This window comes from Neltuma alba, unplaced genomic scaffold, assembly GCF_004799145.2.
Source record: "Neltuma alba isolate B1F8T4 unplaced genomic scaffold, ASM479914v2 tig00010560_pilon, whole genome shotgun sequence".
In the NCBI taxonomy this organism is placed as follows: Eukaryota; Viridiplantae; Streptophyta; class Magnoliopsida; order Fabales; family Fabaceae; genus Neltuma; species Neltuma alba.
The window spans coordinates 155,100-182,155 of NW_021635427.1; the positions used below are offsets into that span (position 1 = coordinate 155,100).

The 27,056-nt window shown below is 31.9% G+C and overlaps 1 protein-coding gene across 1 annotated transcript; it reads right to left on the bottom strand.

Annotated features, from left to right (window-relative positions):
• Positions 1-13,404: 13,404 nt before the first annotated feature.
• On the bottom strand, positions 13,405-26,853 carry LOC114757058 (uncharacterized). Its single transcript, XM_028946054.1, has 6 exons — positions 26,824-26,853; positions 26,280-26,655; positions 25,776-25,934; positions 25,126-25,209; positions 24,182-24,295; positions 13,405-13,575 (listed from the first exon to the last, which is right to left on the bottom strand). Exons 2-6 carry the CDS (start codon positions 26,619-26,621, stop codon positions 13,405-13,407), a joined length of 870 nt encoding a protein of 289 aa, XP_028801887.1. The 5' UTR covers positions 26,622-26,655; positions 26,824-26,853.
• Positions 26,854-27,056: the final 203 nt, after the last annotated feature.

The following is a 27,056-nucleotide window of genomic DNA, read 5'->3' on the forward strand; positions in this document are numbered from 1 at the left end:
AGCAAGCGTGAATGGAGCTTCTGCCTTCTGTGATGGTGGACTTTCAGCAACGCGTACATTTGTTTGGTCGAAAACATGGGCCTGTTCGGTTTCCGTAGGTAAGATCCGTAAGCCCAAAATTATTACATCAATATTTCTTTTTTTTTTTTTGCCAACATCAATATTTATACCAACCATATAATATTTTTACCCAGAAAAAAAAATCCAATGTGAACTTTATTGTCAATTACTATCTCCGGTCTTTAATATAAAAATTAGTTGAATAATTTGAGTAGATTAAAAAAATTAGTTAAGTGAGTTATTTGTAATAAATAGGTATTGTCTTCCTTAAAGTATCATTATTACAAGGACCATCTTAAAAAAACTAAACAAATATAAGAGATAAAATAGATTAAGATATTATATTTAAGATCAAAATAAAAATTAAATAATTTTTTATATTAAAGATTGGAAGTAGTATCATATATGAATACAAATATTATCCTGTCTTTTTTTTTTGGGCCAGCAATTGCATTTTATCAAAGTAAACTAAATACCAACATTAGAAAGGTCAAGGAAAAAAACCCGACAAAACAAAAAGAGCCAAAACTTAAATAGTGCAAATTTAGACCCAACAACACCATCATCACAAACACTAACCCTAAATCAAAGCTACAAAATACACGAGTAGTGAACTAATGCAACTGGGAAAAACTGAAATAAATATATAATATATTTATTTCAGTTTTTCGGTTATAAATGAAATTTTTTTCTACTAACTGAACCAAACACCGAAACCGAATCATTAAAACAATAAAAACTGAATATGTAACTAAAAACCGAAATAACCGAACCCAAAAACCAAAATTGAATTCGGTTTGGTTCGATTTTTTGTTACGGTTCGGTTTTACTCACCTCTATTTTTAGTAACAATGCCAATGGCAGCTGTCTTTTGAAGGGGTGGTTTTACCACCAAATAACACAGATCTCACCAAAGTTGAAGTTAAGTCATATTAAAAATTTTAATTATTTTAAATGAGCAAAGTTTCAATGGCACGCGATTTATTATTATTTCATATAATTAATACTCTTTTTTAATAAATTATATTTTAAGAAGCTTGGAATAACATTATTGAATTTTTGGCCAAAAAAAATAACATTATTGAATGAATTATAAAAAAATTTTGGTGGTGCCTCCTACTTTATGTATATTAAAGAAGTGTCAGTTTTTGGGATCTATTTTCAATATTAGATATTTAAGGGTTAAGGTCTACTTTCACACGGGAATTTTTCAGATAGGAGTCACAAGTATTTGAAAGTTTTTTTGTATCAATATTATTCAGAAAGTGTTCAAAAAGGAGCCATGTCCAAGTATAGAAAAAGGAGTAATGTCGCCCTTGACCGTTAAAAAATGCTAAGGGTTAATATTTATTTTTCTAACCACTAATATTAGTTTTTTAAATAGCCAGACGAGTGAAAGTAAACATCCACCGTTAACCTTCACAGCAATTTTATTTATTTTGAGTTTATATGTTGAGTTCTATAATTGAAAATTCTTTTTTTTTTTAAATATATACAAGGATCCAAACAGAAGAAAAGGGGCTGAGCTTAGTTAGCACAATTCTGTAACTGAAAATTTACCAAACATGGGGGAGAATTGTATATTGAAGGACTAAATTTATAAATCATTATTTAAAAGTCCTCAAAGTCACTACTCACATAAAAATCATTACTTAAATAATTAATGGGAATGAATCTAAAATCATATTAATTGGAAAATTACATGTCTACCTTTTTTTTTTGTGGATACAAAAATTACATGCAAACTAGTACTGTGACTATAGATAACATTTAAATGTTGGCAAAATTGACAAATACTACCTCTGATCGTTAATATAAAAGCTCATTTGACTTTTATTTTAGTCCTAAATATAAAACCCTAATCCACTTTATCTCTTATATTTATTTATTTATTTTAAAGATAATTTTTGTAATAATGCTAGTTCTAACCAATATACTTGATTAGTAAGAATATTTTAAAAAACACCACTCCTATTTATTGCAAATAACTAATTTAGCTAATTTATTTTATCTACTCAAATTAATCAATTAGTTCTTATAAAGATAGCAAGTAGTACATATACATGAGTAAAAGGGCCAATGACAATCAAATAATTAGCTAACTGCTTCTTTGCAATACCATATTTATGCCACTCCAGTAAAACAAGAAAATTTTAAATTAAACAAAGAAGAAGGTAAACATTTATCATTCTCTTCACTTTAAGCGTGGATATGCATGTGGAGGGAATTGTCAATTCATCAATTGACAAAAGTTAAAGAAAAGGCCACACGACTGCTTTGAAATAGGCGAATCATTTATTAGAGGGAAGAGATATTAGCCAAGGGTCAACGCTTTTTTGAGGAGATGAGGGGATCAGGGAAAGGTACGTGCGCCAAGTCTGATAACATGGTTTTTTTTTTGGGGGGGGGGGGGGGTGGTGCTTGGCCAATGGAAACGATGAAACACTAACGACTTTGTGCACTCTGGGGCTTGTGACCTTATCGGAGAGGTGTTGGTTTTATACCTAGGACAGGAAAGAATCTGGAGAAGGTCTATCTTCAGGCTCGTCGGGTGTGGTTAATTCTTTTGGCAGAAGATATTAAAATCATCATATGACCATGGAAAACCTAAACCTTATCATGCCGCAAAATTGAAATTAATTAATCTTGTCTGTACATTAACATATCTTCACATTTTCTTTTTTTGGACTGAAACATGTCTTCATATATAATGCAACCCATTCAGCACCGGGAAAATCAAACAGACTTCGCGGATGAGATGAAGGCGCGATAGTCAATGAACGACTAAGATTACTCGAATGATTCAATATATTTGTTTGCCCGCTGATTTGGCATGCATCGAGTAGAGAGACGTGATGCTTATCATGCAACAAAATTAATAACACGCGTTTTGCCCACATTGATCCCATCGGTTTGGCACCTCTCCTCTTTCTTTCACTTTTTTTTTTTAAGCGTTAGATTAATATTTTAACGGTTCAAATTTAAATATTTTTAAAATTATTATTAAAATATTAGATTATAAAAATAATAAAGTATAAATTATAAACTATATTAAAATTTAATTTTAATGATTTGTAAGTGTACTAAATATTTTAAAATTTCTTTATAAATAGTTTATAAAAAATTAAAATCTAAACCATTGAAATATGTTAATCTAACGGTTTTAAAAAAGAGAGGAAAGAAGATGAAAAAAAGAGAGGAGAGATTCCGAAATGATTTAATTAAGAAGACAAAGTTGTGATAGAGTACCATTCGTCAGTAAGAAGATATCTCCGAGGTCAACAATTCTTGTCCCAGGCACAGGCATCATCCTGCGTGTATTCAACAAAACAAACCCCTATGGAGAGGGTTACTCACCTTAAACAAAAAATATCTGACCTGAACCACATTGACTGTTTGACGTCTTTTGTAGTAAAGCCTGCATGTGTTGTCATTTTCCCGGCTAAGATTTGTCCTATCCTCACATGATGACAAAATATGAGGTACCTTTAACCAGATTGCGTTATGAGTTCCCAGCGGATTGCACGAATTAATAACAAGCTCTCCTACCGTGATTTTTTTTTTTCCTTCCGTAAGATTCGAACAATCAATATTATTTAAGAAATATTGAGCTCCGAACAACTTAATCCTATTGCTATAATTTATTACTTCCTTCTGTTCTAAATATAAGACTCTTTTTATAATGTAATTTACACTATAAAAAATATCTTATATTTAGGACCGGAGGAGTATTATTTAATAACTTTCTATTTATATGGACTACACAAAATGACAATAATCTCATAGCAAGATCATTTAAAAAAAAAGATATGGACATTCTTTAAACGGAAAAGTATCAAATAATTTCAATTTCTTTCTTCTTCTTTTTTTTAAAAAAAATTAGTCCAGCGTATCTAGCGCTCAAAGCGTATACTGCCCTTCCTTTTCTCCTTGCTCCTTATTGTGCGAACTCATCCTGTTAGATTGGCATTTAACATGATTATGTTTTGGGATCTGGACTCACACTTTTAATTAAGAAGCTACAAACTCCTATTAATTAAACAAAGTACTCAATGATGAGCTGGACAGTTACATATAATGCGCACACATTTTAGTATTGTACTTGTACCCAATAGGATTTGTAATCAAATCTTAAATATATGAGTAATGTTTTATGAAGGTACACGAAAGCTAGGTTTAAGTAATTAATTTAAGTTTTATAATTTATAAAATTATAAAAATTATACGCTTAAATTGTATACAGAGCACAACAACACCATTTAATAATTTATATATATTTAAATTTATCAATATTCAATTCTTGTAAGTTCATAACTCCGTTTTCTTCATTTCAGATCTCATTATTTAAGTTAAAGGCCAACCACACACAAAGAAGCTAATCCACAAGCCCAAAGCCCAATTGACCAATTTTCACTTCCCCCTCAATTTATTTAATTTTTAATATTAAATTTTTATTTTTAGTGCCAAAACTCTATCCCATTTTCCTTGTCCCCTCCCTCATTTCTCTATTTGCCTTTTTCCCAGGCTCTTTTCGGTGGCACATTCACAACCCATTTCCCACGCTCTCTTCTTCCTACACTACCTGTGGTTCCCACTCCTTCCTACACTACCTGTAGTTCCCACTCCTTCCTTCATCCCTACCCCTTTCTTGAACTCCCCACTCTTTTCGTCGTCTTCCTGCCATCAGCAACGATTGGGAGGTTTCGAGCTCTCCATTCCATCTCCTTCCACTCGAAGAAGATCAAATCCTAGGGTTTGCAAGGTTAGTGCAGTTTCTCAAACCCAAAACCCTAACAATTTTCTTATTGTCCATTGGTCATTCTAGCAAGATTCCTTATACTTTTAGGGTAATGATTTTTGGAGGTGAAAATGAACGGGTTTTGGATTTCTATTGTGGATCTCAGTATGTGGCAAAACTGGAGAGACAAGCAAAGTATAATTAGATCTTGAAACCTATCATTCCTTTGTTAATGACTTTTTTTTCTCATCGGGGTTTAGTTGTGGAATGCATTCGTTTTTGTTGAGCACTAACAGGAAAAATCCCTTATTGAATTCAGTTTCAAGTATCACCGTTGGCCTCACATCTCTCACCATTGTCAATCTCAAGGTTCTTCTTCAATGTTGCGATGCTGCCATTGAGAAAATGCAAACATGTTGCTCATTTTTTCCCTTTCCTCTTCTGTCCCATTTTTACGTTTGTATTGTTCATAACGCTTGATGTATTTTTTGGAGATATTTGCAACTAGAATAGTTATTGGCACTCAATTTACTTTAGATGTTGTTCTATGCTGTTGGACTTTACTAGACATTCCTAATCGTTAGTTGTTGTTTTTGTAAATAAGTTTGGCCTTCTCTTGATCTGACAAGGCTCACAAAAAGATAATCCATTTGCATCCTTTTTTCATTGAATCCTTGGTGCACTGTTCAAAGATGTGGACATCACCTTCAAACAAATTGGTATTTCATGGTTAATAGTGAGAGGAGTTTATGCTACAGCTACAAAGGCAACAAATTGTTTTTTCTGGCTGCCTGTTGATACATTTGTCTTATTATCATCTTATTTTAATATGTGTTAAAGTCTGTTAATTCATGTTTATAATCATAAAAAATAGATAATAATCATTATAAATGCATTTAAATGTTCATAGTGAATATTTATATCTTGTTGGAGAAGCTTCCTTTGCAACTCACAGTTATTTTCTTGCTTGTTCAATATTGAAGGAGAGAGACATTGCTTCGTGGTGTGTGATATCATGAGAAAAGTAGGCATGGCACATAGGAGAGAGAAGATAGAGAAAAGAAGAAAAAAGAAATAAAAAAAATTTATATACATAAATATTTTATAACATGATTACCCATTTAAAAATTAAATATTATTTTTTATAATTAGAATATGAATATTTTTATAATATTTTTACTAATTTTAATTAAATTATATTATTTTAATTATTACCAGTCTGACCCACTTTGACTCAGTGTCCGGTTCGGTTTTTTGTTTCTTGGCCAAAGAAGACATAAGAGAATATTTTTAGCTTTATTATCTGAGAAAAGAATCAAACCTCCGCAGTCCCCGCCTTAGCAGTATAATAATGGTGATGAACTACCTTCGTCAGTGCTCTCCTAAAACCTTAAATATTCACAAAAAACAGCGTCACACTCGTAGCAAGGAATTGATGAAATGAATGAAGATAGTGATAAAAAGTGAAAACAAAGAGTGAGAAGTGAGAAGATACGAAGGTATATGAGAGAGAAAGCAAAGGTGTGACCAAAGAAGCGTGAGAAAATGTGAGGGGCTCATCATTTTTCTTGGAAAGTTTTTGGAAGACAGAGGCGAATGTAAACTTAAAGAGGGGAGAATCTGAGGGAAAGAAGTATTGAGGGCGGATCGGCAAAACCAATAGTTAAACCGGCCAGATCTACCGTTTATTGCAAGCTTCTGCTGTGACCTGAATGTTTGCCGTGGAAGAAGGGACGCTCCTGGAGTTGTCTCATTGGTTGTAATCATACTCCTTTGGTATTACTCTGATCTGAGGTGGACGAATGGAGAAGGAGGAATGGAGGCATCTACTCCTCTAGCGGTAGACAAAGTGTGCGGAAGAGGTTTCATGGCCCTAAGATGTTAAAGCAATTTTTTAAATGAAGCAAAATTGGGGAAAATAAAAAGTAAGAGAGGGAATGTGTGAAATTTGTGCGGGAAAATAAGTTGTAACTTTATAAACGGAGAGAACGGGTGAATGTTTTGGAGGGATATGATTTTTTCATGGACATCTAGATATAAAATCTAATTAACTTTTGGCAAAAGAAATCTAATTCAACAATTTCTTTCATAAAAAAAAATCAGAATTTTAATAATATAACTTCACCAGAATTCAAAATCAAATTGATTAGATAGGATTCTAATTCTTCTTTCTTAACTCTTTAAATATATATTTTATCTTTTAAAAATTATAGTGAGACCTCAGATTATATAGCATGAATATTGAGATTAATATTAATTTACAAATTAATATATGATGATATTGTTATGCTCTGAAAAATGAGAATAAAAACTTTAATTAAGAATTAAATAATTATTTTATTTTATTTGCAGAGTCATTATAGATATACTCAATTTAGTATTATGAATTTTACCTTTTATGCAGAATTCAAGATAATTTGATAATCTTTTTTTTGAAAAATGAGTATATCTTTTTTGTTTTTAGACGACACACACACATATATGTACATAATATAACATTTATGGGGACTCAAAGGAGATGAAGATGTGAAGTGAGAAGGAAGGAAAAGTGTTGTGGTGAAAGAAATTTAATTATTTATTTGATAAATTTTTTATTAATTAAAATTATTTTGAGTTTTTAAATTAATATATAAATTACAATTATTTAACGATATTATTGGATTTAAGAAAAATAATGTGATCCACACGATGATGAACTACCACTATAATATTTTTGAAATAAGAAAGGATAATGTTATCATGAAAAAATTATAAGAGATAGTAATAGTGACTTATGCATCTCGGAAACATTCGAATGAGGATTTCTATACAAAGTAAGCACCACTTGTGGCGAAATTTTTAATTTTAAATGCTCCTGACCCAAGAAGAATTAGTTTTAAATCTAAAGTGATTTTGTATATCTGAATGACAAAAACAGTGTTGACAGTGTTGAGTTCAAATCTTGAGAATATAATTATATTAAATATTGTTTTGAGCAAATAATTATGTTAAATGTTAGATAGGACAATTTTGTTGTTCTTTATGATAACACCCAACTTGATCTTGATTAGTTAGCTACATTGGTTTAACCTTTTTTTTTTTGTTCTTTGCCTCACACTCATCCAATAATCTTCTTATATCTTTTATTTCGAAATGAATAGCATTCAATTTTACCCCATTGATTATTACCACTATATATCTTCATTCATTATATATCCAATTAATTAGATTTAATCACAATCAATCAATAATATATGTAATATTAAATGCAAATCATATTTTTTCTTTTGAAATGATTTTTCATTTTTTTTTTCAAATTATTTTAAGTGCAAATCATATCACAGTCTTCAATAAATAATAAGAAATCAAGTTTGAATTTGTTCTTTTGAAAGGTGGACTTCGTTTTTATTTGTTTATGATTTTATTGTTTTTATTTGTATAATACTACTTCTAATCCTTAATATAAAATTCAGTTGACTAATTTAAAAAGATTAAAATATTTACTAAATAAATTAGTATAGCATATGTCACTTGAGTTCTCTAAAATACTTACGTGTATCATTATATTATATATCATTTATAAGCAAGACAAATTACTTTGGATTAAAAATAATAAATATGAGTACTTTAAAGTAATTTATAATAATTTTCTTAATATATCCAAATTAATCAACTGGGTTTTATATTAAGGATCAGAGGTAGTATCAATAAATATAATATTATATATATTAAAGTAAAAAAAAATCTTTAATCAAATAACAATGACATTGCATTCATTTTCTTTTAAATCTCCATTGAATGTTACATATGATGAATCCACTTAATGATACAAAAAGAAGGGAAAATATATGCATAAACATATCAAATTCTTATCATATTTATTCATATTTTTTAATTTTAGTTGTAAGCTAAAATCTAATTTGAAGAATTAAAAAATATGTATAAACCTATATAAATCACTATCTTATTATATAATACAAATTATTATCATATTATAATAAAAAAATAAAATTTCAAAAATTTTAAATTACTGATGGATTAGCCACGGAAAACATTCCGTCAGTAATTTTTGTCAGAAATCTGTCAGAAATTTCATTAGAATTTTTGACAAAATTTGCCATGGATTTTCAAAGAAAATTACTGACAAAATTATTCCATGACTTATTCCGTAGCAAAATAAAATTTTGGACGGAATTTTTCTATCGGTAATTTCCATCGGAAGTTTCGTCGGTAAATTTACCGACTGAAACTTCTGACAGATTTCTGACAAAAATTATTGAGGGAATTTTTTCATCGGTGATTCTATCAGTAATTAAGTGTTTTTTTTTTTGTAGTGAAACCTAACAGCACCCTTTCATTTTATAAATCGTGTGAACTCTTATCAACAACTCAAACCTTCAAAACAAACTTAGCTAAAAAAAAAAAAACTTCAAAACAAACATGATTACCATAATTCAAACTTTTAATTATTTTATTTAAAAATTATATTAACAAAAAAAAAACTAATCCTGAGAGATTAGCTAGCTAGCTAGGCTTTTCATGATAATCTTCATTAATTTCAAAGCAATAAAGGGTAAAATAATAATGCTTAGGATTATATTGAGAATTATTGTAAAGAATCGTGTCACAATCTAAACCTCACCGACCAAAGTATGAAAAGTAAGATAATGGGTCCTCATGTATGTACACACAATAACTCTCACGGTTAGATAGGAACTAATACCAGAACTTGAAGGCTTTTTAATGACGCAAATAAATGAACTGAATGATCTGATTTGAATTTCATTGTCGAAATGGTCAATTGTAGAGTTTTAACAAGTGGAAAGATATGATGATTTTTAAGGTCCTCCGTGCTGAATATATATATATATATATATATATATATAAAGCTATATGTATAATGAATGATACGTTACTGAGATAGAAAAATGAAGAAAAAGACAAACGGTGTACTGAAAGTGACGTGCCCCCTTTGCATTTTCAAGTAATTGTGATGTTCTTGTACATATGGGAAAGCTAAGATAGACTCAACTATCGTCTATGGAGAATCGATCATCAATGTAAAGAAATAAGTAGAAAATCCTTCACAAAAAAAGAAATATGTGATATATATTTGAGTTTATATACAAAGTATTCCGCATCACTCCCATATGAAGATTTTAAAAGGTGTATTATTAAGTTTCTTATATTTTGACCAAAAAAAGTTTCTTATTTGTTTAATTATGATTAGTTAGCTTGACTAACAATATTTATTTAATTATTTATTTTTAAAGCAAATGAGCAGGAGAATAGGCTGTAGTCCTTGAAGTGTCCAAGACCCTTTCAATTTTTATAGGTTGAGAATTAAAACTAAAGGGTCATGACGTCATCTTGATGCAATAATATATTAAGGGGAGAACATCTTAAATTTTGAACCACACCCTTATAATAATAATTATTTAAATGACTGCAAGGATTTGCTGCCAAAAAGTAACTTCTCCCAAGCTATTTTCGTGTGAACTACTTGCATAAAATAATTTTTGTAAAAAAAAAGAAGTTATTTTATTACTAACTAAATAAAATTATCTGCCAGAAAGTAACTTCTCCCGGTCATTATAACTGTTTTAACTGCAATAGAGCAACCTGACCAAATTCGCGGGTTGAATCACACCTCTATCGTGGTCATTCCTAAGATTGAATACCTCCAGACTTTCATGTCGCGTTTGGTACGAAGTATTAAAAATAAAGAATAAGACTTGTAATTGGGGTTTAAAACATATGTTAAAAAAATATTTAGCATGAGTAATTTCTTATCATATGGGATTAGACAACCCCATGTAGGTAGGATTGGAGAATACTATCTCTTCTCATGGTATTCTTCAATCCCACATATATGGGACTACTTAATCCCAAGTATCACACAATTACTTATGCTAGATACCTTTTTAATATAGTTTTTTACTCTCAACCCAATTCGTATCCCTCATTTTTAATGTTTTGTACCAAACGCAACCTTAAGGATTTTCTGCTCATTAGCCTATGTAATGTTATATACAAGATCTATATCATCACCAAGGCCCTGACAAATAGATTGAAATCGATAATGCTGGAAGTGGTCTCGCCCAATCAAAACAGCTTTGTAGCTGGTCGACAAGGCACGGACAATATCATCCTTGCACAAGACATTTTGCATTCCCTGGGGTAGAAAAGGAAGGCAAGGCTTTAAGCCTACAATAGGCTAAGATCGATGGCGATCCATCATGGAATGTCCACATGAACCAGAACTACCGGGATGGATGATAAACGTTATCTGGGGGTGTATATCGTGGGCATCCATGCAGCTCATGTGGAATGGGGCCAAGGCCGACTCTTTCAGTCCCATGAGAAGCATTTGGTAAAGGAGCTTTTTTATCCCGTTTGACAGAAAGCATTGAAAATGAGAGATAAAAATTAGGATTAGGATTTAAAAAAATCCATTAAAAGAGTATTTAACAAGAGAGATTGCTTATTATATGGGATTAAACAAGCCCATATATGTGGTATTAGAGAATATCATCTTTTTTAATGATCTCATGTCATGAGCAGTTACTTATGCTAAAAGCTGTTTGAATGATTTTTCTCATCAATTACAATTATAGTGTCTATCCCTATTTTTAATACGTGATATTAAACAGGACCTATAACTCCTTGTCTATTTGTTCTTGAGAAACGGGGCCACATGAACCAAGCAGAGGTTGATAGCAAGGTCTGGCGGCCGTTCCCGATTGAAGAAACATAGGACGCAAATATCGCACTTCTTCTCTTCACGGAAGCCAGTTTGGAACAAGCCGGGGTGATTAAAGCATACATGGATGACTTCTGTAGCATCTCGGTTCAGAAAGTCAATGCGGGCAACTTATCCCTGGCATCAAGTCATTGTTGGCTCCCCCATCATGAACCTTTGGCAAAAGGTAAGAGACTTGATGACAGAATCGGGGGGATGAAGATGTGATATTCTAAACTCCTGCTTACCTAATACAGTGTTGCATGACCTAAGCAAATATACCCCTGGGGGGCCATCGTAATGATAGTACCAAGATGGCGTTGGACAAAAACTGGAGAGTTTTCACTTTGGTCATCCCATCGTCATATGAGTACTGAGGAAAACACAATTCAGACAGGCTTGTGGAGGCGTATTTGGAAGTTACCGGTACCCCAAAGGTGTAGAATGGCACGGTGGCTTACTACGAAGGATTCATGCAATCTGCCAATGCCCCAACCCCCGCGCCCGGTGGGACGCTCTCTTACCAAAACATGCTTTGAGTACCGCCCCAGGACTGTTGCAATTTTCTCACATTCTTGCACAGGAGGCTAAACGTTGCATGAGGAACTCTCGCTAGACACGACAAGGGCATTCCATATAGCTTCTCTTTCTCCTTGCACTTAACAACTAACCTACCAGAATAATCGACTTTGCGATCCAAGAACGGAAAGCAACAAATAAAAGGAAAGAGAAATAAAAAGCACAACGACAAAAAAGAAAAAAACAACAACAACATCAAGAAAACGAAGTATAATATCAAGCAAAGACTGCCCTTCACTAATTCAACTAAGCATAATATATAATAAGTAATGAATTAAATGTCATCAGAGTTGTTTTTTTTCCCCAGCATTAGAGTTTTTTCTCCGTGTATTATAAGAAATCTTATAAAATAATCACATTATTCACAACTTATGAAGAAATTATTATGAAATTTGTATATGAAATAATTTATTACAATTTTATTATAACTGTATTACTATATACGCTTTTGCATGTAAACAAATTGAATTATTTGCAATTATGCATTGGAAGAAAATGTGACTGTTTATGAACTTTACATGTATATTAACTTTTATAAATATAAAAAAAAAAAAAAAAAAAAAGGAAAAGTATAAGCAAACTAGTCCTGTCAGGTTGGTATTTAACATGATTATATGCTAGTTTGGAATAGCTTATAAATAACTTTTCAATCGTGATTTACGAAATACGAGATAAATATATGATAAGAGTTTTGTTTTGACTTACGTGAAACGTGTTTATAAGTAATTTCAATCACGATGACAAACATGGGCTATATTTTCGAGATCTGGACCCACACTTTTAATTGAGAGGTTACAAACTCCTATTAATTAAACAAAGTGCTCAATGATGAGCTGGACAGTTACATATAATACGCGCACATTTTAGTATTGTACCCAATAGGATTTGTAATCAAATCTTAAATATATGAGTAATTTTTGATGAAGGTATATGAAAGCTAGGTTTAAGTTATTAATTTAGGTTTTTATAATTTATAAAATTATACACTTAAATTGTATACAGAGCACAACAACACCATTTAATAATTTTTATATATATATATTTAAATTTATCAATATTCAATTCTTATAAGCTCATAACTCATTTGTTCAAAAAAACAAAAGTTCACAACTCGGCTTTCATAATTTCAGATCTCATTACTTAAGTAAAAGCCCAACCCCACCCAAAGAAGCTAATCCATAAGCCCAAAGCCCAATTGACCAATTTTCATTTTCCCCTTTCAGATTTTGAAAAAGTACAATTTTCCCATAGGCCCCTCAATTTATTTAATTTTTTAAACTTAAATTTTTATTTTTGGCGCCAAAACTCATCCCATTTTCCAGTCTCTTTTCAGCGGCACACGCACAGTCCATTTCCCACACTCTCTTCTCTTCTTCCCGCCCCACCCTCCACCTTGACCCCAAGCCCCGCCCGTCGTTCCCACTCCTGCCTTCATCCCTACCCCTTTCTTGAGCTCCCTACTCTTTCCGTCGTCTTCCTGCCGTCAGCAACGATTGGGAGGTTTTGAGGTCTCCATGCCGTCGCCTTCCACTTGAAGAAGATCAAATCCTAAGGTTTGCGAGGTTAGTGCAGTTTCTCAAACCCAAAACCCTAACAATTTTCTTATTGTCCATCGATCATTCTAGTAAGATTCCTTATACTTTTCTGGTAATGATTTTTGGAGGTGAAAATGAACAGGTTTTGGATTTCTACTTTGGATCTCGGTATGTGGCAAAACTGGATAGACAAGCAAAATATTATTAGGTGAGAATTAGATCTTGGAACCTATCATTCCTTTGTTAATTTTTTTTTCCTCGTTGGGGTTTAGTTGTGGAATGCATTCGTTTTTGTTGCAACCTAACAGGAAAAATCCCCTATTGAATTCAGTCTCAGGTATCACCGATGGTCTCACATCTCTCACCATTGTCAATCGCGAGGTTCTTCTTCAATGTTGCGATGCTGCCACTGAGAAAATGCAAACATGTTGCTCATTTTTTCCCTTTCCTCTTCTGTCCCATTTTTACGTTTATATTGTTTATAACGCTTGATGTATTTTGCGGAGATATTTGCAACTGAAATAGTTATTGGCACTCAATTTGCTCTAGATACTGTTCTGTGTTGTTGGACTTTACTAGACATTCCTAATCGTTAGTTGTTGTTTTTGTTAATAAGTTTGGCTTTCTCTTGATCTGAGAAGGCTCACAAAAAGGTAATCCGTCTGCATCCTTTTTTCATTGAATCCTTGGTGCACTGTGCAAAGATGTGGACATCACCTTCAAACAAATCGGTATTTCATGGTTAATAGTGAGAGGAGTTTATGCTGCAGCCACAAAGGCAACAAATTGGTTTTTTCTGGCTGCCTGTTGATACATTCATCTTATCATCATCTTATTTTAATGTGTCACAGTCTGTTAATTCATGTTTATAATTATAAAAAATAGATAGTGATCATTATAAATGCATTTAAATGTTCATAGACGAATATTTATACCTTGTTGGAAAAGCTTCCCTTGCAACTCACACAGGGAGGCACCATCTTGTTACTCTTACATTAGTTATTTTCTTTTCTCTAAAACTAAACCTGCATCTCCAAGCAGCTTGAGAAGAAAAGTTTCTGCCTCCTTTGCTTAGCATCATAGGCCTATCAAACCAAATCGTTGTGTCACGCAGCCTGTACCCTTGAATAATCACAGTAACTTAGCTGAGTTAAAGCTTGCTTTGTTGCCCAATTTGAATCTTCGGGAATTCTATGTTGCTTTGTGCTGCTTTGTATGTGTGGGTGTATGTATAGTACATTAACTTAAAACATGATGGGGTTGGATGATGGGCTTCCACGTAAAGACACATTCAACAATATCTCTTTGTTTCACGGGAGACAAATGAACCACTATTGATTGTTTTTTGTTGAAATTGAATTGACTCTCATCATTGACCCATCATTTCTAATGCATATTTTTAACAAATTTGTATATAGGAGAGTTTAAGTGTAATTTTACCTTAAGCGAATAATCGATTAGGACTTGAGATTGCAGACTGCTATCTCTCTCTTTTGCATCTCCAAGAGAAATTCTTAGTTCATGGAATGCTAGAGGCTCATCGGCAACTTCCACGAATCCACATGTTTTCTAGATAACAAAGTTGTTTTTAAGGCTAGCTAAATGTTTTCCACATAGATGTTTAGTTGTCAAAATAATCCAATTTTTCACCATGTCAGCACCCTCTCAGAATTAAAAATGTTACATCTCGCTTTGAATTAAAAAAATGTTTGAGGATGTAAAATTATAAAATATTTAAAATAACTGTCATTAAAATATTTGTTATTATTTAATTTTTTAAAATATTTCAACATATATGTAATAAAAAAATTAATATATTCAATTTTGGTTTCTCCCATATATTATGGATATTTTATTTTAATGATTTAGCATTATCATTGAAAATATTGAAAATATTAATATAGTATAATTTTTTCATTATAATATTTAATTTAATTTTAACCATAATACATTTTGATACAAGTGTAATACTCCTCCGGTCCTAAATATAAGACCCTTATACTAGTGTGTATAAGGGTATTATATTTAGGACCGGAGGAGTAGCATTTTAGTCATTCATATAGTTGCTTATTTCCTTTCCTTTTTGTTTTCTTTTATTCATCTAGACACTAAAGATGATAATATTCTCTCTTCAGTTTTATCTTTTCTCTATTTTCTCTTCTCCAATTTTCTTTCCTCCCAATTTTTCTTTAGTAGAGACCCATTTAAAAGAAATTCTTACATATTGTTTTTTATTTTTAGAAAATCGATTAAAAAGTTTTCTACTAGAAAATTAATTGTATATAGTGTCTAGGATTCAGTTTTTTGGGTGGATGTAATTCTTTTTTAATTGTGTACAAATTATTTTTTGAATATGTGAAAATGTCTATAATTAAAGATAAGTTTACTCTTAAATTTGAATTTTATAGATAAAAAATTATGTTAAAATATTTTTCCTCAGGTGGGCACCCAAATTAGTTTAAACTTAAATTTAAAGTAGCTCTTTTTTTTTTCTAAATTAAATAAACGGCAAACATAGCATTCTGTAGCTTATTAGTTCATTATTGAGCGGCTTTTGTTTTCTAACTAATAACTGTTGTGAAAAAGACTCACATGAAACAACAGATTGAAGAGAGAATGACGTTTCAGCATTCTTTTTTAAAACTTTAATTACATCAAAACATGGTAAATTCTTTAAAAAAAAGGGGGGGGGGTTTAGGTCCTTAGTAGGAAATAAATTGTTCGAGTGTACAAAATTGCCTCTCTACACTAGTATCAACACTTTCAAAATCGTCATCCCTAGCGTCAGCCCTCATTAATTTTTTGGTCAAATTGTTAGTTTTCATAGAATTTTTAATTTTAGTGTCTGTGATTTAAAATCATATTTTTTTAGTCACTATAACTTTATAAGGATATGGTCTGAGTTTACGCAGCTAAATATAAAGATCACAACATAAATTTATTAAAAATATAAGAACCAAAATCAAAACTTATTAAAAGTATAGGAATCATATGAATTTTGATTTTATTTCCTTTAAGTACATAGTTTGAGATTTGATTCCTATACTTTGTGATATTAACTCAAACCAAGTATTTATGAAACTATGGGAATGAAAAACCATGACTTAAAACTGTATAAACTAAAGTCAAAATTCAATCAAATAGCAAGGACCAACAATAATATTAACTTTTAATTTTTCTAGTATTTATTTAATTTTATAATACTTCACTTTGATTTTAGTGTCAATCATATAGTTCATTTCTTCAAAACTCATTCTTAATTTTTTTAATACTCACCTTTAATTGTCTTAATATTTATTTTTTATGCACTCCAATGAAAATAGATTTTGTTATGTCGATCATAAAAATATTGGTTGTCACCATTAACATAAAGCATCATACGAGGGCGAAGTAATATAGAATATATGGAAGTTTGGGTTTTGTTGATGACGATGACTTTAATTTCTAAAGCTTATATTACCTCCAATCTTTAATATAAGAGCTTATTGAACTTTTAATTTAGTCTTAAATATAAGACGTCAATCCACCTTGTCTCGCTCATATTTATCCTTTTTTTTTCCCAAAATAGTCATTATAGTAGTTGTACATGTTAAATACGGCATCAAATGATAGTTTTAGCTAATATACATGATTAGGAAGAGTATTTTAAAAAAGACAACACATATTTAATACAAATAACTAATTTAACAAACTTCTTTAATCTAATCAAATTAGTCAACTAGCTCTTATATTAAGGATAAGGATAGTATATAATAATTTATCTATTATTATTATCATTATAGGAGGAATGAGCATATATGAAGTAATTATATTGACAAAATCAGCAAGCTAAATCTGCAATTAACATGTCCCTCATGAGAAAATGACATCTGAGGGGGACCTACTGGAGCCTATTTGTAAGAATGCAAGCTGTCAATATGCATGACCACACAACGCTAATGCCATGGTTTCTACAAACAGGTCAGGTTAGACGGACCCGTCAGACCCGAAAAATATTTTCCCCATAACTCCACTGTCGAATGTCCAAATTTCACGTTCTTTATATTATTTTCTTTGTTTTTTCATCCTCTACACAATGGGATAGGTTTTGGGCCTAAAAACTTGATTTGAAGGAACCCAAAAACTATCTTTAAACATATTGAGTTCATGGAGGCAGAGAATAACCCAGCATGTCTAATCACAAATATCAGACACAGAGAACAATCATATTGAAAGTAAAAGAGAGGATTTGCATAATATATTGTGAAGCAAATCTCAAAACCGTTACTTAGCAATAGAAGAATGAACACAAGAGCAGTAAAAAAAATGTAGGCCACAGATAAATAATGCTCTGATACCAATATAGGATTTCGGGCATATATGCTAAATCACCCAATGCAGTCATAGGAGAGTAAAGAAAAGCAATTCTTCTCCACAGTGATAGCAAATCAACAAAGAAGTGCCTACACGATGAAGAATGCTACTTGAGCTAGTATGTATAATTATCAGGATTTTCATTCTTTTTTCCAAATTCTAGCTTCTATTTGTTCAAGTTGCTTTCCTTGTGCAGAATTTCACTAACATTGTGTGTACAACCATAAATATAGGATTTCTGGCATACCTGGAGAGTGGATCAAATTCAAATAGCCACATAGAAGTCCAGTTACTTTGGTGAACTCAGACCTGTTGTCTCACAGCAAATGCACACTAGGAGGAAGAACAGAGAGGGAGGAAGGAGTAGTAGTTCAGGCAGTTTGTTATTGTGTCTTTAAAAAATGAGAAAACCACTTCCATATACCTATCCACTTTACAATAACCGTTCCCTTCCCTTTTCAATTTAAACAAAAAAAAAATGAAATTCACAATTGAAGACCTAAATGTCCTATTATTAGTATCAGAGTCCCAATATTAATGGGGTTGGGTCCAATCTACCAAGGGTGGATAGAGCCATTTTCCTACAATAAACCTATAACAACACTTATGTGGAAGATTTGTTTTTTGTCAGAATCACCTTTGTTAGCAAGCCTTTGGATTTGGTACTCTCTAGCCCGATGCTTTCCACATTAACGTCAGAGTAGCCAAGCAGAATTACCCTATCCATTTGAGGTGTCATACATATATAAGCAAATCAATAAGAAAATACATGACAATCTAGGTTTCTTGGTGGAAATTTCCGTTTTGAAGGAGGGAGACAGAGAAGGAGAGAAAAATAAGCCAGAGAAGGAAGCTAGCTTTCTTACCTGTTGTCCATCCTGAGTGTCAATGAAGCTAGGGAAAAAGAATGGGGCAAGAAATGAACACGGATTGTGGAGTAAAAGACGATTGGCAAACCCTCTCCCAACCTCGTGCTACGTTTGCGTTCCTGTTTTCTTTGAAGTCTTTCTTCTTTCTTTTTTCTCAAAACGATGTATTGATGTCTTGGTGAGGAAGAAAGATAAAGAATGAAATTAATAATTTTACTTTAAAAAAAAAAGAACAGAGAAGAAATGGGATCTTTGCAGGGTTCCTTGTGATTCTTTTAGGGTGAGAATTCGATTTTTTGGTTCGGTTATCGGTGATAACCGAATTAACCGAATAGAACAAATTTTAAACACTGAATCGAAACCGATTAATCGAACTAATCGAAACTAAATTAACTGAAATATTTTGGTTCGGTTAACTGATTAACCGAAATATATAAATATGAAAGTGATTTTAAATTATTAATAATAATAAAACACAATTACAACCATTAATTAATAAATATTTCATCATTCAATGTAATTTATTATAATAATATTTATTATAATGATATTTATTGAATATAAATATATTTAAAGTGTTTACATAAACCCACATATATATTTATTATAATAATATTTATTAAATATAAATATATAATATATTTATTTTGGTTTTTCGGTTATAACCGAAATTTTTTTCTACTAATCAAACCGAACACCAAAACCGAATTATTAGAAAAATAAAAACGAATATGTAACCAAAAACCGAAATAACCAAACTCAAAAACCGAAATTGAATTCGTTTCGATTAGGTTTTTAGTTATGGTTCACTCACCCCTACTTTTAGTAACAGTGTCAATGGGGGCTGTCTTTTGAAGGGGGGTTTTACAACCAAATGACACAGATCTCACCAAAGTTGAAGTTAAATCATATTAAAATATTTAATTACTTTAAATGAGCAAAGTTTCAATGGCACGCGATTTATTATTATTTCATATAATTAATACTCTGTTTTAATAAAGTATATTTTAAGAAGCTTCGAATAACATTATTGAATTTTTGGCCAAAAAAAAAAAGAAATAACATTATTGAATGAATTATAGAAAAATTTTGGTGGTGCCTTCCACTTTATGTATATTAAAGAAGTGTCAGTTTTTGGGATCTATTTTCAATATTAGATATTTAAGGGTTAAGGTCTAATTTCGCGCGGGAAATTTTCAGATAGGAGTCACAAGTATTTGAAATTTTTTTGGTATCAATATTATTCAGAAAGTGTTCAAAAAGGAGCCATGTCCAAGTATAAAAAAGGAGTAATGTCGCCCTTGACCGTTAAAAAATGCTAAGGGTTAATATTTATTTTTCTAACCACTAATATTAGTTTTTTAAACAGCCAGACGAGTGAAAGTAAGCATCCGCTGTTGACCTTCACAGTAATTTTATTTATTTTGAGTTTATATGTTGAGTTCTATAATTGAAACTTGTTATATATATATATATATATATATATATATATATATAAAGACATACACAAGGATCCAAACAGAAGAAAAGGGGCTAAGCTTAGTTAGCACAATCCTGTAACTGAAAATTTACCAAACATGGGGGAGAATTGTATATTGAAGGACTAAATTTATAAATCATTATTTTAAAAAGTCCTCAAAGTCACTACTCACATAAAAATCATTACCTAAATAATTAATGGGAATGAATCTAAAATCATATTAATTGGAAAATTACATGTGTACTTTTTTTTGTGGATACAAAAATTACATGCAAACTGGTACTGTGACTATAGATAACATTTAAATGTTGGCAAAATTGACAAATACTACCTCTAGTCCTTAATATAAAAGCTCATTTCACTTTTATTTTGATCCTAAATATAAGACTCTAATCCACTTTATCTCTTATATTTATTCTTTTTTTTTTAAAAGATAATCCTTGTAATAATGCTAGTTCTAACAAATATATTTGATTAGTAAGGATATTTTAAAAAACACAACTCCTATTTATGCCACTCCAGTAAAACAAGAAAATTTGCAATTAAACAAAGAAGAAGGTAAAGAAGGTAAACATTTATCATTCTCTCCACTTAAGCGTGGATATGCATATGGAGGGAATTTTCAATTCATCAATTGCAAAAGTTAAAGAAAAGGCCACACGAGTACTTTGAAAAAGGCGAATCATTTATTAGAGGGAAGAGGCATTAGCCGAGGGTCAACGCTTTTTTGAGGGATGAGGGGATCAGGGAAAGGTACGTGCGCCAATTCTGATAACTTTTTTTTGGGGGGGGGGGGTGGTGCTTGGCCAATGGAAACGATGAAACACTAACGACTTTGTGCACTCTGGGGCTTGTGACCTTATCGGAGAGGTGTTGGTTTTATACCTAGGACAGGAAAGAATCTGGAGAAGGTCTATCTTCAGCCTCGTCGGGTATGGTTAATTCTTTTGGCAGAAGATATTAAAATCATCATATGACCATGGAAAACCTAAACCTTATCATGCCGCAAAATTGAAATATATTAATCTTGTCTGTACATTAACATGTCTTCACATTTTCTTTTTTTGGACTGAAACATGTCTTCATATGTGATGCAACCCATTCAGCATAATCAATGAACGACTAAGATTACTCGAATGGTTCACATATTTTGTTTGCCTGCTGGTTTGGCATGCATCGAGTAGAGAGACGTGATGCGTATCATGCAACAAAATTAATAACACGCGTTTTGCCCACATTGATCCCAGCGGTTTGACACCTCTCCTCTTTCTTTCTCTCTTTTTTTTTTAAGCGTTAGATTAATATTTTAACGGTTCAAATTTAAATCTTGTTAAAATTATTATTAAAATATTAGATTATAAAAATAAATAAAGTATAAATTATAAACTATATTAAAATTTAATTTTAATGATTTGTAAGTGTACTAAATATTTTTAAATTTCTTTATAAATAGTTTATAAAAAATTAAAATCTAAACCATTGAAATATGTTAATCTAACGGTTTAAAAAAGAGAGGAAAGAAGATGAAAAAAAGAGAGGAGAGATTCCGAAATGATTTAATTAAGAAGACAAAGTTGTGATAGAGTACCATTCGTCAGTAAGAAGATATCTCCGAGGTCAACAATTCTTGTCCCAGGCAAAGGCATCATCCTGCGTGTATTCAACAAAACAAACCCCTATGGAGAGGGTTACTCACCTTAAACAAAAAATATCTGACCTGAAGCACATTGACTGTTTGACGTCTTTGTAGTAAAGCCTGCATGTGTTGTCATTTCCCCGCTAAAATTTGTCCTATCCTCACATGATGACAAAATATGAGGTACCTTTAACCAGATTGCGTTATGAGTTCCCAGTGGATTGCACGAATTAATATTGGTAGTTTGTTCATACGTACACTAATGGTTGCTCTTCCATCTCGGCTTATTTTTGACCCATGACCATTCTGAAGCTCCCAATGAACTCCTCTGCGCCTAACCTTCTCATGTGACAACTTATTACATTTGGACTAAATGATGGTTCAGGCTGAGGGATAATTGATATATAGAATAAATTAATTGCCACATTTTCTATAACATCTTAATATTTCAAACTAATGCAATTAATATTAATAATCACATAATACACAACACATTTATGCATCGTCCTACTTGAAGATTAACATGAACAAAAAGCAAAAAATTTAATCTCCTGTCTCCATTTGCAAGCATTCACCTTTGTACAGCATTATGGGTTCGCTTTCTGAAATTTACGACTCCACTGTTACTGCAAAGCATTCCTCACCGTATTGGCTATTTCTCCCGGCTAAAAAAAAGGCATACAACTTACTATGATCTTTTACTATTTCAATATTAGTCTATGCATATTATTTTTTTGGGTCAAAAAGTCTATGCTTATTACTACTCGTACAAATATTTCGTCTTAATACATCTTACCTATCAACACATAATAGTCAACTATCCTAATTCTTATTATAGTCAATATATATCATTTTGGTGGCAATATATTTGGAAAGAGGAAGCGTTTGAAGCCATAGAAAAATTCCCCGGCCCAAGCATGACCTGATATAAGACAAAATTTATATCACATTTGACAGTGAAAGAATAAATAATATTTTTGTAGTACAATGGGAGAATTACTCTTTTGGTTCTAAATATAAGACCTATTTTGTAATGTAATTTACACTACAAAAAGGGTCTTATGTTTGTGTTTGTGCAGTAATGCTTCATCTTTGACTTGTCAGCATGAAATTAAAAAAATCCCATTAACATATCTTATAGCACATTGGGCAAGAAAAAGCATGCATGAATTTCCTCTTTAGGCAATTTTGATTAAAACTCAAAAACTAAAGTGCGACAAGTTTCCTTTCAAGCGTATTGTGTGAAAAAGCACCCACATGAAATCAGAATACAAGTTCCCTTTCAAGTGTACTGTGTGGAAAAGCACCCACATGAAATCACAATACAAACACATTTTTGAGAGAAGTAAAATGGGAGGTAACCAATTACTTTAACATCGTGGAGCCATTATACCGAAAAAAGTTCTCCCTGAACTTGTCATATTTCGGATGCATTAACTCAATATCAATAAAGCCGTGCTATTTAATTATAAGTAACGAGCAATATAACATATTTTCTTAATCTAATTTGATATCTAATCTAAATATAATAAAAAATTATAATACGTTGCATTAGTAAAAAACAATAAATAGTGCTTCACTATGATTTGTTCGACTTCGTCTAATATTATATACACCTCATACTAATTTTAAACGAAAGCATGTAAAATTTGCAAGTATTAGATTAATTCGTTTCTTTCAAAAATGAATTAGTATGGGGTTTTGTTGATTTTTCAAAATATTCATCATTTTAGAAATTTTACAGACATATTACTTATTTTTGCGTTGTTTTATTATTTCTTTCTCTAGGGCCAAGAACTATATGTGTTTTCCACCAACAAAATTTCATGAGTTTTAGAAATAAAAATATTTAATGTATATAGGAATATATTAATCAAATATGTTACATGTGACGATAATTTAAATTTTTAATAATTTATTGTTACATCCAATAATCGGATTCAAGTGATGTTAGACTCAAACAAACAAGCTCTCCTACCGTGATTTTTTTTTTTTGCTTCCGTAAGATTCGAACAATCAATATTATTTAAGAAATATTGAGCTTCGAACAACTTAATCCTACTCCTATAATTTATTATTATTTAATAGTAACTTTAAACTTAAAGTACTCAAGGTGACATGACAACATCGCCTGTGGTGAAGGTGCAGCAGTAACTGATTGAAATAAAGGTTCATCAAGTAAACATTATTTAGCAGCTACAAGCATGTACATTGTTTCTACTCACCAATTCAGATGATGGTACTTGAGCCAAAGCAGAATGATCTAACTTCACTTGTTTTTTCAATGGGTCTTCAGAGAGGGATGTCACACCAATTCCTTCCTCCTAAGCAGTATAAGATATATATCAAATATATTACGATTACACAATAAGGGAGACAGGAATTTAGATAGCGGCAACTTAAGTATGGTATAAAGTTGCTTCATTGAAGAAAACCTGACACGGAAATGCAAAGGGAAAAAAGGCTAAAAAGGATTTACAGATTTAGATCCAAAACATTTTCTGTACGAAAATAAAAATGAGACATCATCCAATAATCAACAAAGTCATCTTTTTAATCAGATTATTTTAGCAAATAAATCACCCAAACATCTAGTGACAGCACAAAGTGGAGTGAGGAAAATCAGGCTTTGTCACATAACCCACATAGCTAAGCAAAATATATTGCAAAAGCCATGCCAACAATATCAACATCGGCTGACTATGCAGGTACTAGTAACACTTGATGAGGCTGAAAATCCCAAAACTGTCACAGCATTTTATAACCAAGCATTCGGACTATTTAAGAAGTTACACAGATCAATATCAAAACCTTATTATCACGTTTAACTAAAGCGTATTTGTATATAATTAAAAATGTATTTTGATAATATATCTATATATCCAAAGGTAATATATTATATGGTTCCATGCTAAGCACGAACTCTCTGCACTCAAATCTAAAACTGTTACATTTACTGTTGGAAGAATACAAGGTAGAGAGGTATAATAAGGATATCACATCATAATTCAAATTCAAATTTGATAATGGTGATGCAATTACTTAAGGGATTAAAGATGAAAACCAACTTTGGAGGGATACAGCTTTATACAAAATCCACATAACATTGCTTTATAGATAAGCAAGTTGCAGTTCCTAAAATTGCAGAACTCACCACATTTTCTTGTCCAAGCACACCCAAAGATCTCTTTTTAGATGCGGCATTGCTTGATGTGCCTGCCTCCAAAGAAGCTGGATCCTAAGGATACATGAACATCAATTTTCATTCTCGAGAATAATGAATCTCAAGCTTCTAAAGTGAATCAGCAACAGAACAAACATGAACTTTTATCAAAGAAACAGGAATCTGCTGGATATTACAATAGAAGACTGCCACCTAGCTATTCAAAGGTAAAGCAAAATGGTTCTGTGGATTTGTGATTAAGGATAAACCAAAAAGAAAAAGTAATATAAAATGGAAAAAGTTAAACATGTTTGAAGGCTTCTATGTTTAACATTTACCCCAGAACAGACCAAAAATGAAAAAGGAATAAGTTCCATCACTACGTGATGCCTAATGAGCATCTCAATTAACCGCCGTATTAGATATTTGAAAATTCATTAAAGGAAATTTTAATATGGATCAAAATTTCCCTAAAATGAGTAGGATCGACAGTAAGAACCAACGAAGTTTCTTCAAGCTCATATCGGGTATGCAGAAAGGCTATTTCTTCAATTCACAATCAATGAAAACTTTTCTCGATTTTCTAATTTGAAGCATACATGTGATGGGGATGATTACATAAAAGGCAATAATTCTCTTACCTGGAAGGGACAAGGAACAAGAGTACCAAATATATCCTCGTTCAAATCAGCAGCTCTTACAGTGTACAAGGCATTCTTTAGTCCCCGTGAGACAAGATAGTCCCCAGCGTCCTTAGGCAGGGAGTATCCCTTGTACACACTAACAGGAGGATTGCATATCTACCAGGTGACATAGAATCATCCATTAAACGAACTATATAGTACGGAAATAAAAAATTTAATGCATCACCTTGTAAAGCCTTCTAATAACTATGGAAGATAATAGTCGAATTAGAATAACAAATTATCAGTTGTGATCCTTTTCTCAGACAATAGGAAAAGCTCATTGCCTCATTCAGTTGAAGTCTGAAAGAAGTGTAACCGTGAGATAAACAATAGAAGTCATTCCACAGTCTTAATAGAACATTCTGTCACAGATGCATGAGAAACTATGCATAACCTAGCTGACAACATATCATAGATGCAAACCGTAAACGGTGGAGAATTGGGTGCCAAGAGAATTACGGAAGATCCAACTTGAGCCTGACATTCAATGAGACTGTTGTAGATACCAACGATATCCCCTTTACGTACGACAAAAAAAGCATCCTTTTCTTGCTCCATCACTGGTTCAGGTTCTAGCTTCTGCAATTTAGAAGCAGATTTGCGGCCTTTTCTAGATGAATAGCACTGAACACGAAACCTTGTAAGCACAAATTCTAAATGGGCAGACCTAATAGCAGGATACTCTAACTTCCTCTTCCATGAAAAGACAGAACATCCATACAGAGAACGTGTGCTAACGAAGTAAGTGGTCCTCGTAATCAAAGCAGCAGTGTACGATGATAGTTGCGACAAGCAGCTCATGACAAAGTAAACTTCGCCAGGCTGCCTAGATTTCTGCACGAAAACTAATACAATCAAAATGAAGCCATCGAAATGATAATATGACCAAAAATTCTAGCCCCATCACGGCGATTCTGTTGGTTGCCGAGAAAATGGAGTAGAAGATAAACCATAGCCTAGGCGCATTGAAAATTAGCAGCGCAAGAAAAAATTAGCTTCATACCAATTGCTTGCTTCCAATGAAGCTAGCAAGAGCAAGCGTGAATGGAGCTTCTGCCTTCTGTGATGGTGGACTTTCAGCAACGCGTACATTTGTTTGGTCGAAAACATGGGCCTGTTCGGTTTCCGTAGGTAAGATCCGTAAGCCCAAAATTATTACATCAATATTTCTTCTTTATTTTTTTGCCAACATCAATATTTATACCAACCATATAATATTTTTACCCAGAAAAAAAA

What these genes read in the sequence shown, in the direction of transcription:
- LOC114757058 (XM_028946054.1), bottom strand. Translation starts at nt 26,621, where the DNA reads ATGAGCTGCTTGTCGCAACTATCATCGTACACTGCTGCTTTGATTACG. An exon ending in TTGTTCCTTGTCCCTTCCAG is followed by an intron (nt 25,210 to 25,775) that starts GTAAGAGAATTA and finishes ATGTATCCTTAG; the next exon opens with GATCCAGCTTCTTTGGAGGC. An exon ending in AATTGGTGAGTAGAAACAAT is followed by an intron (nt 13,576 to 24,181) that starts GTACATGCTTGT and finishes TGCTGACGGCAG; the next exon opens with GAAGACGACGGAAAGAGTAG.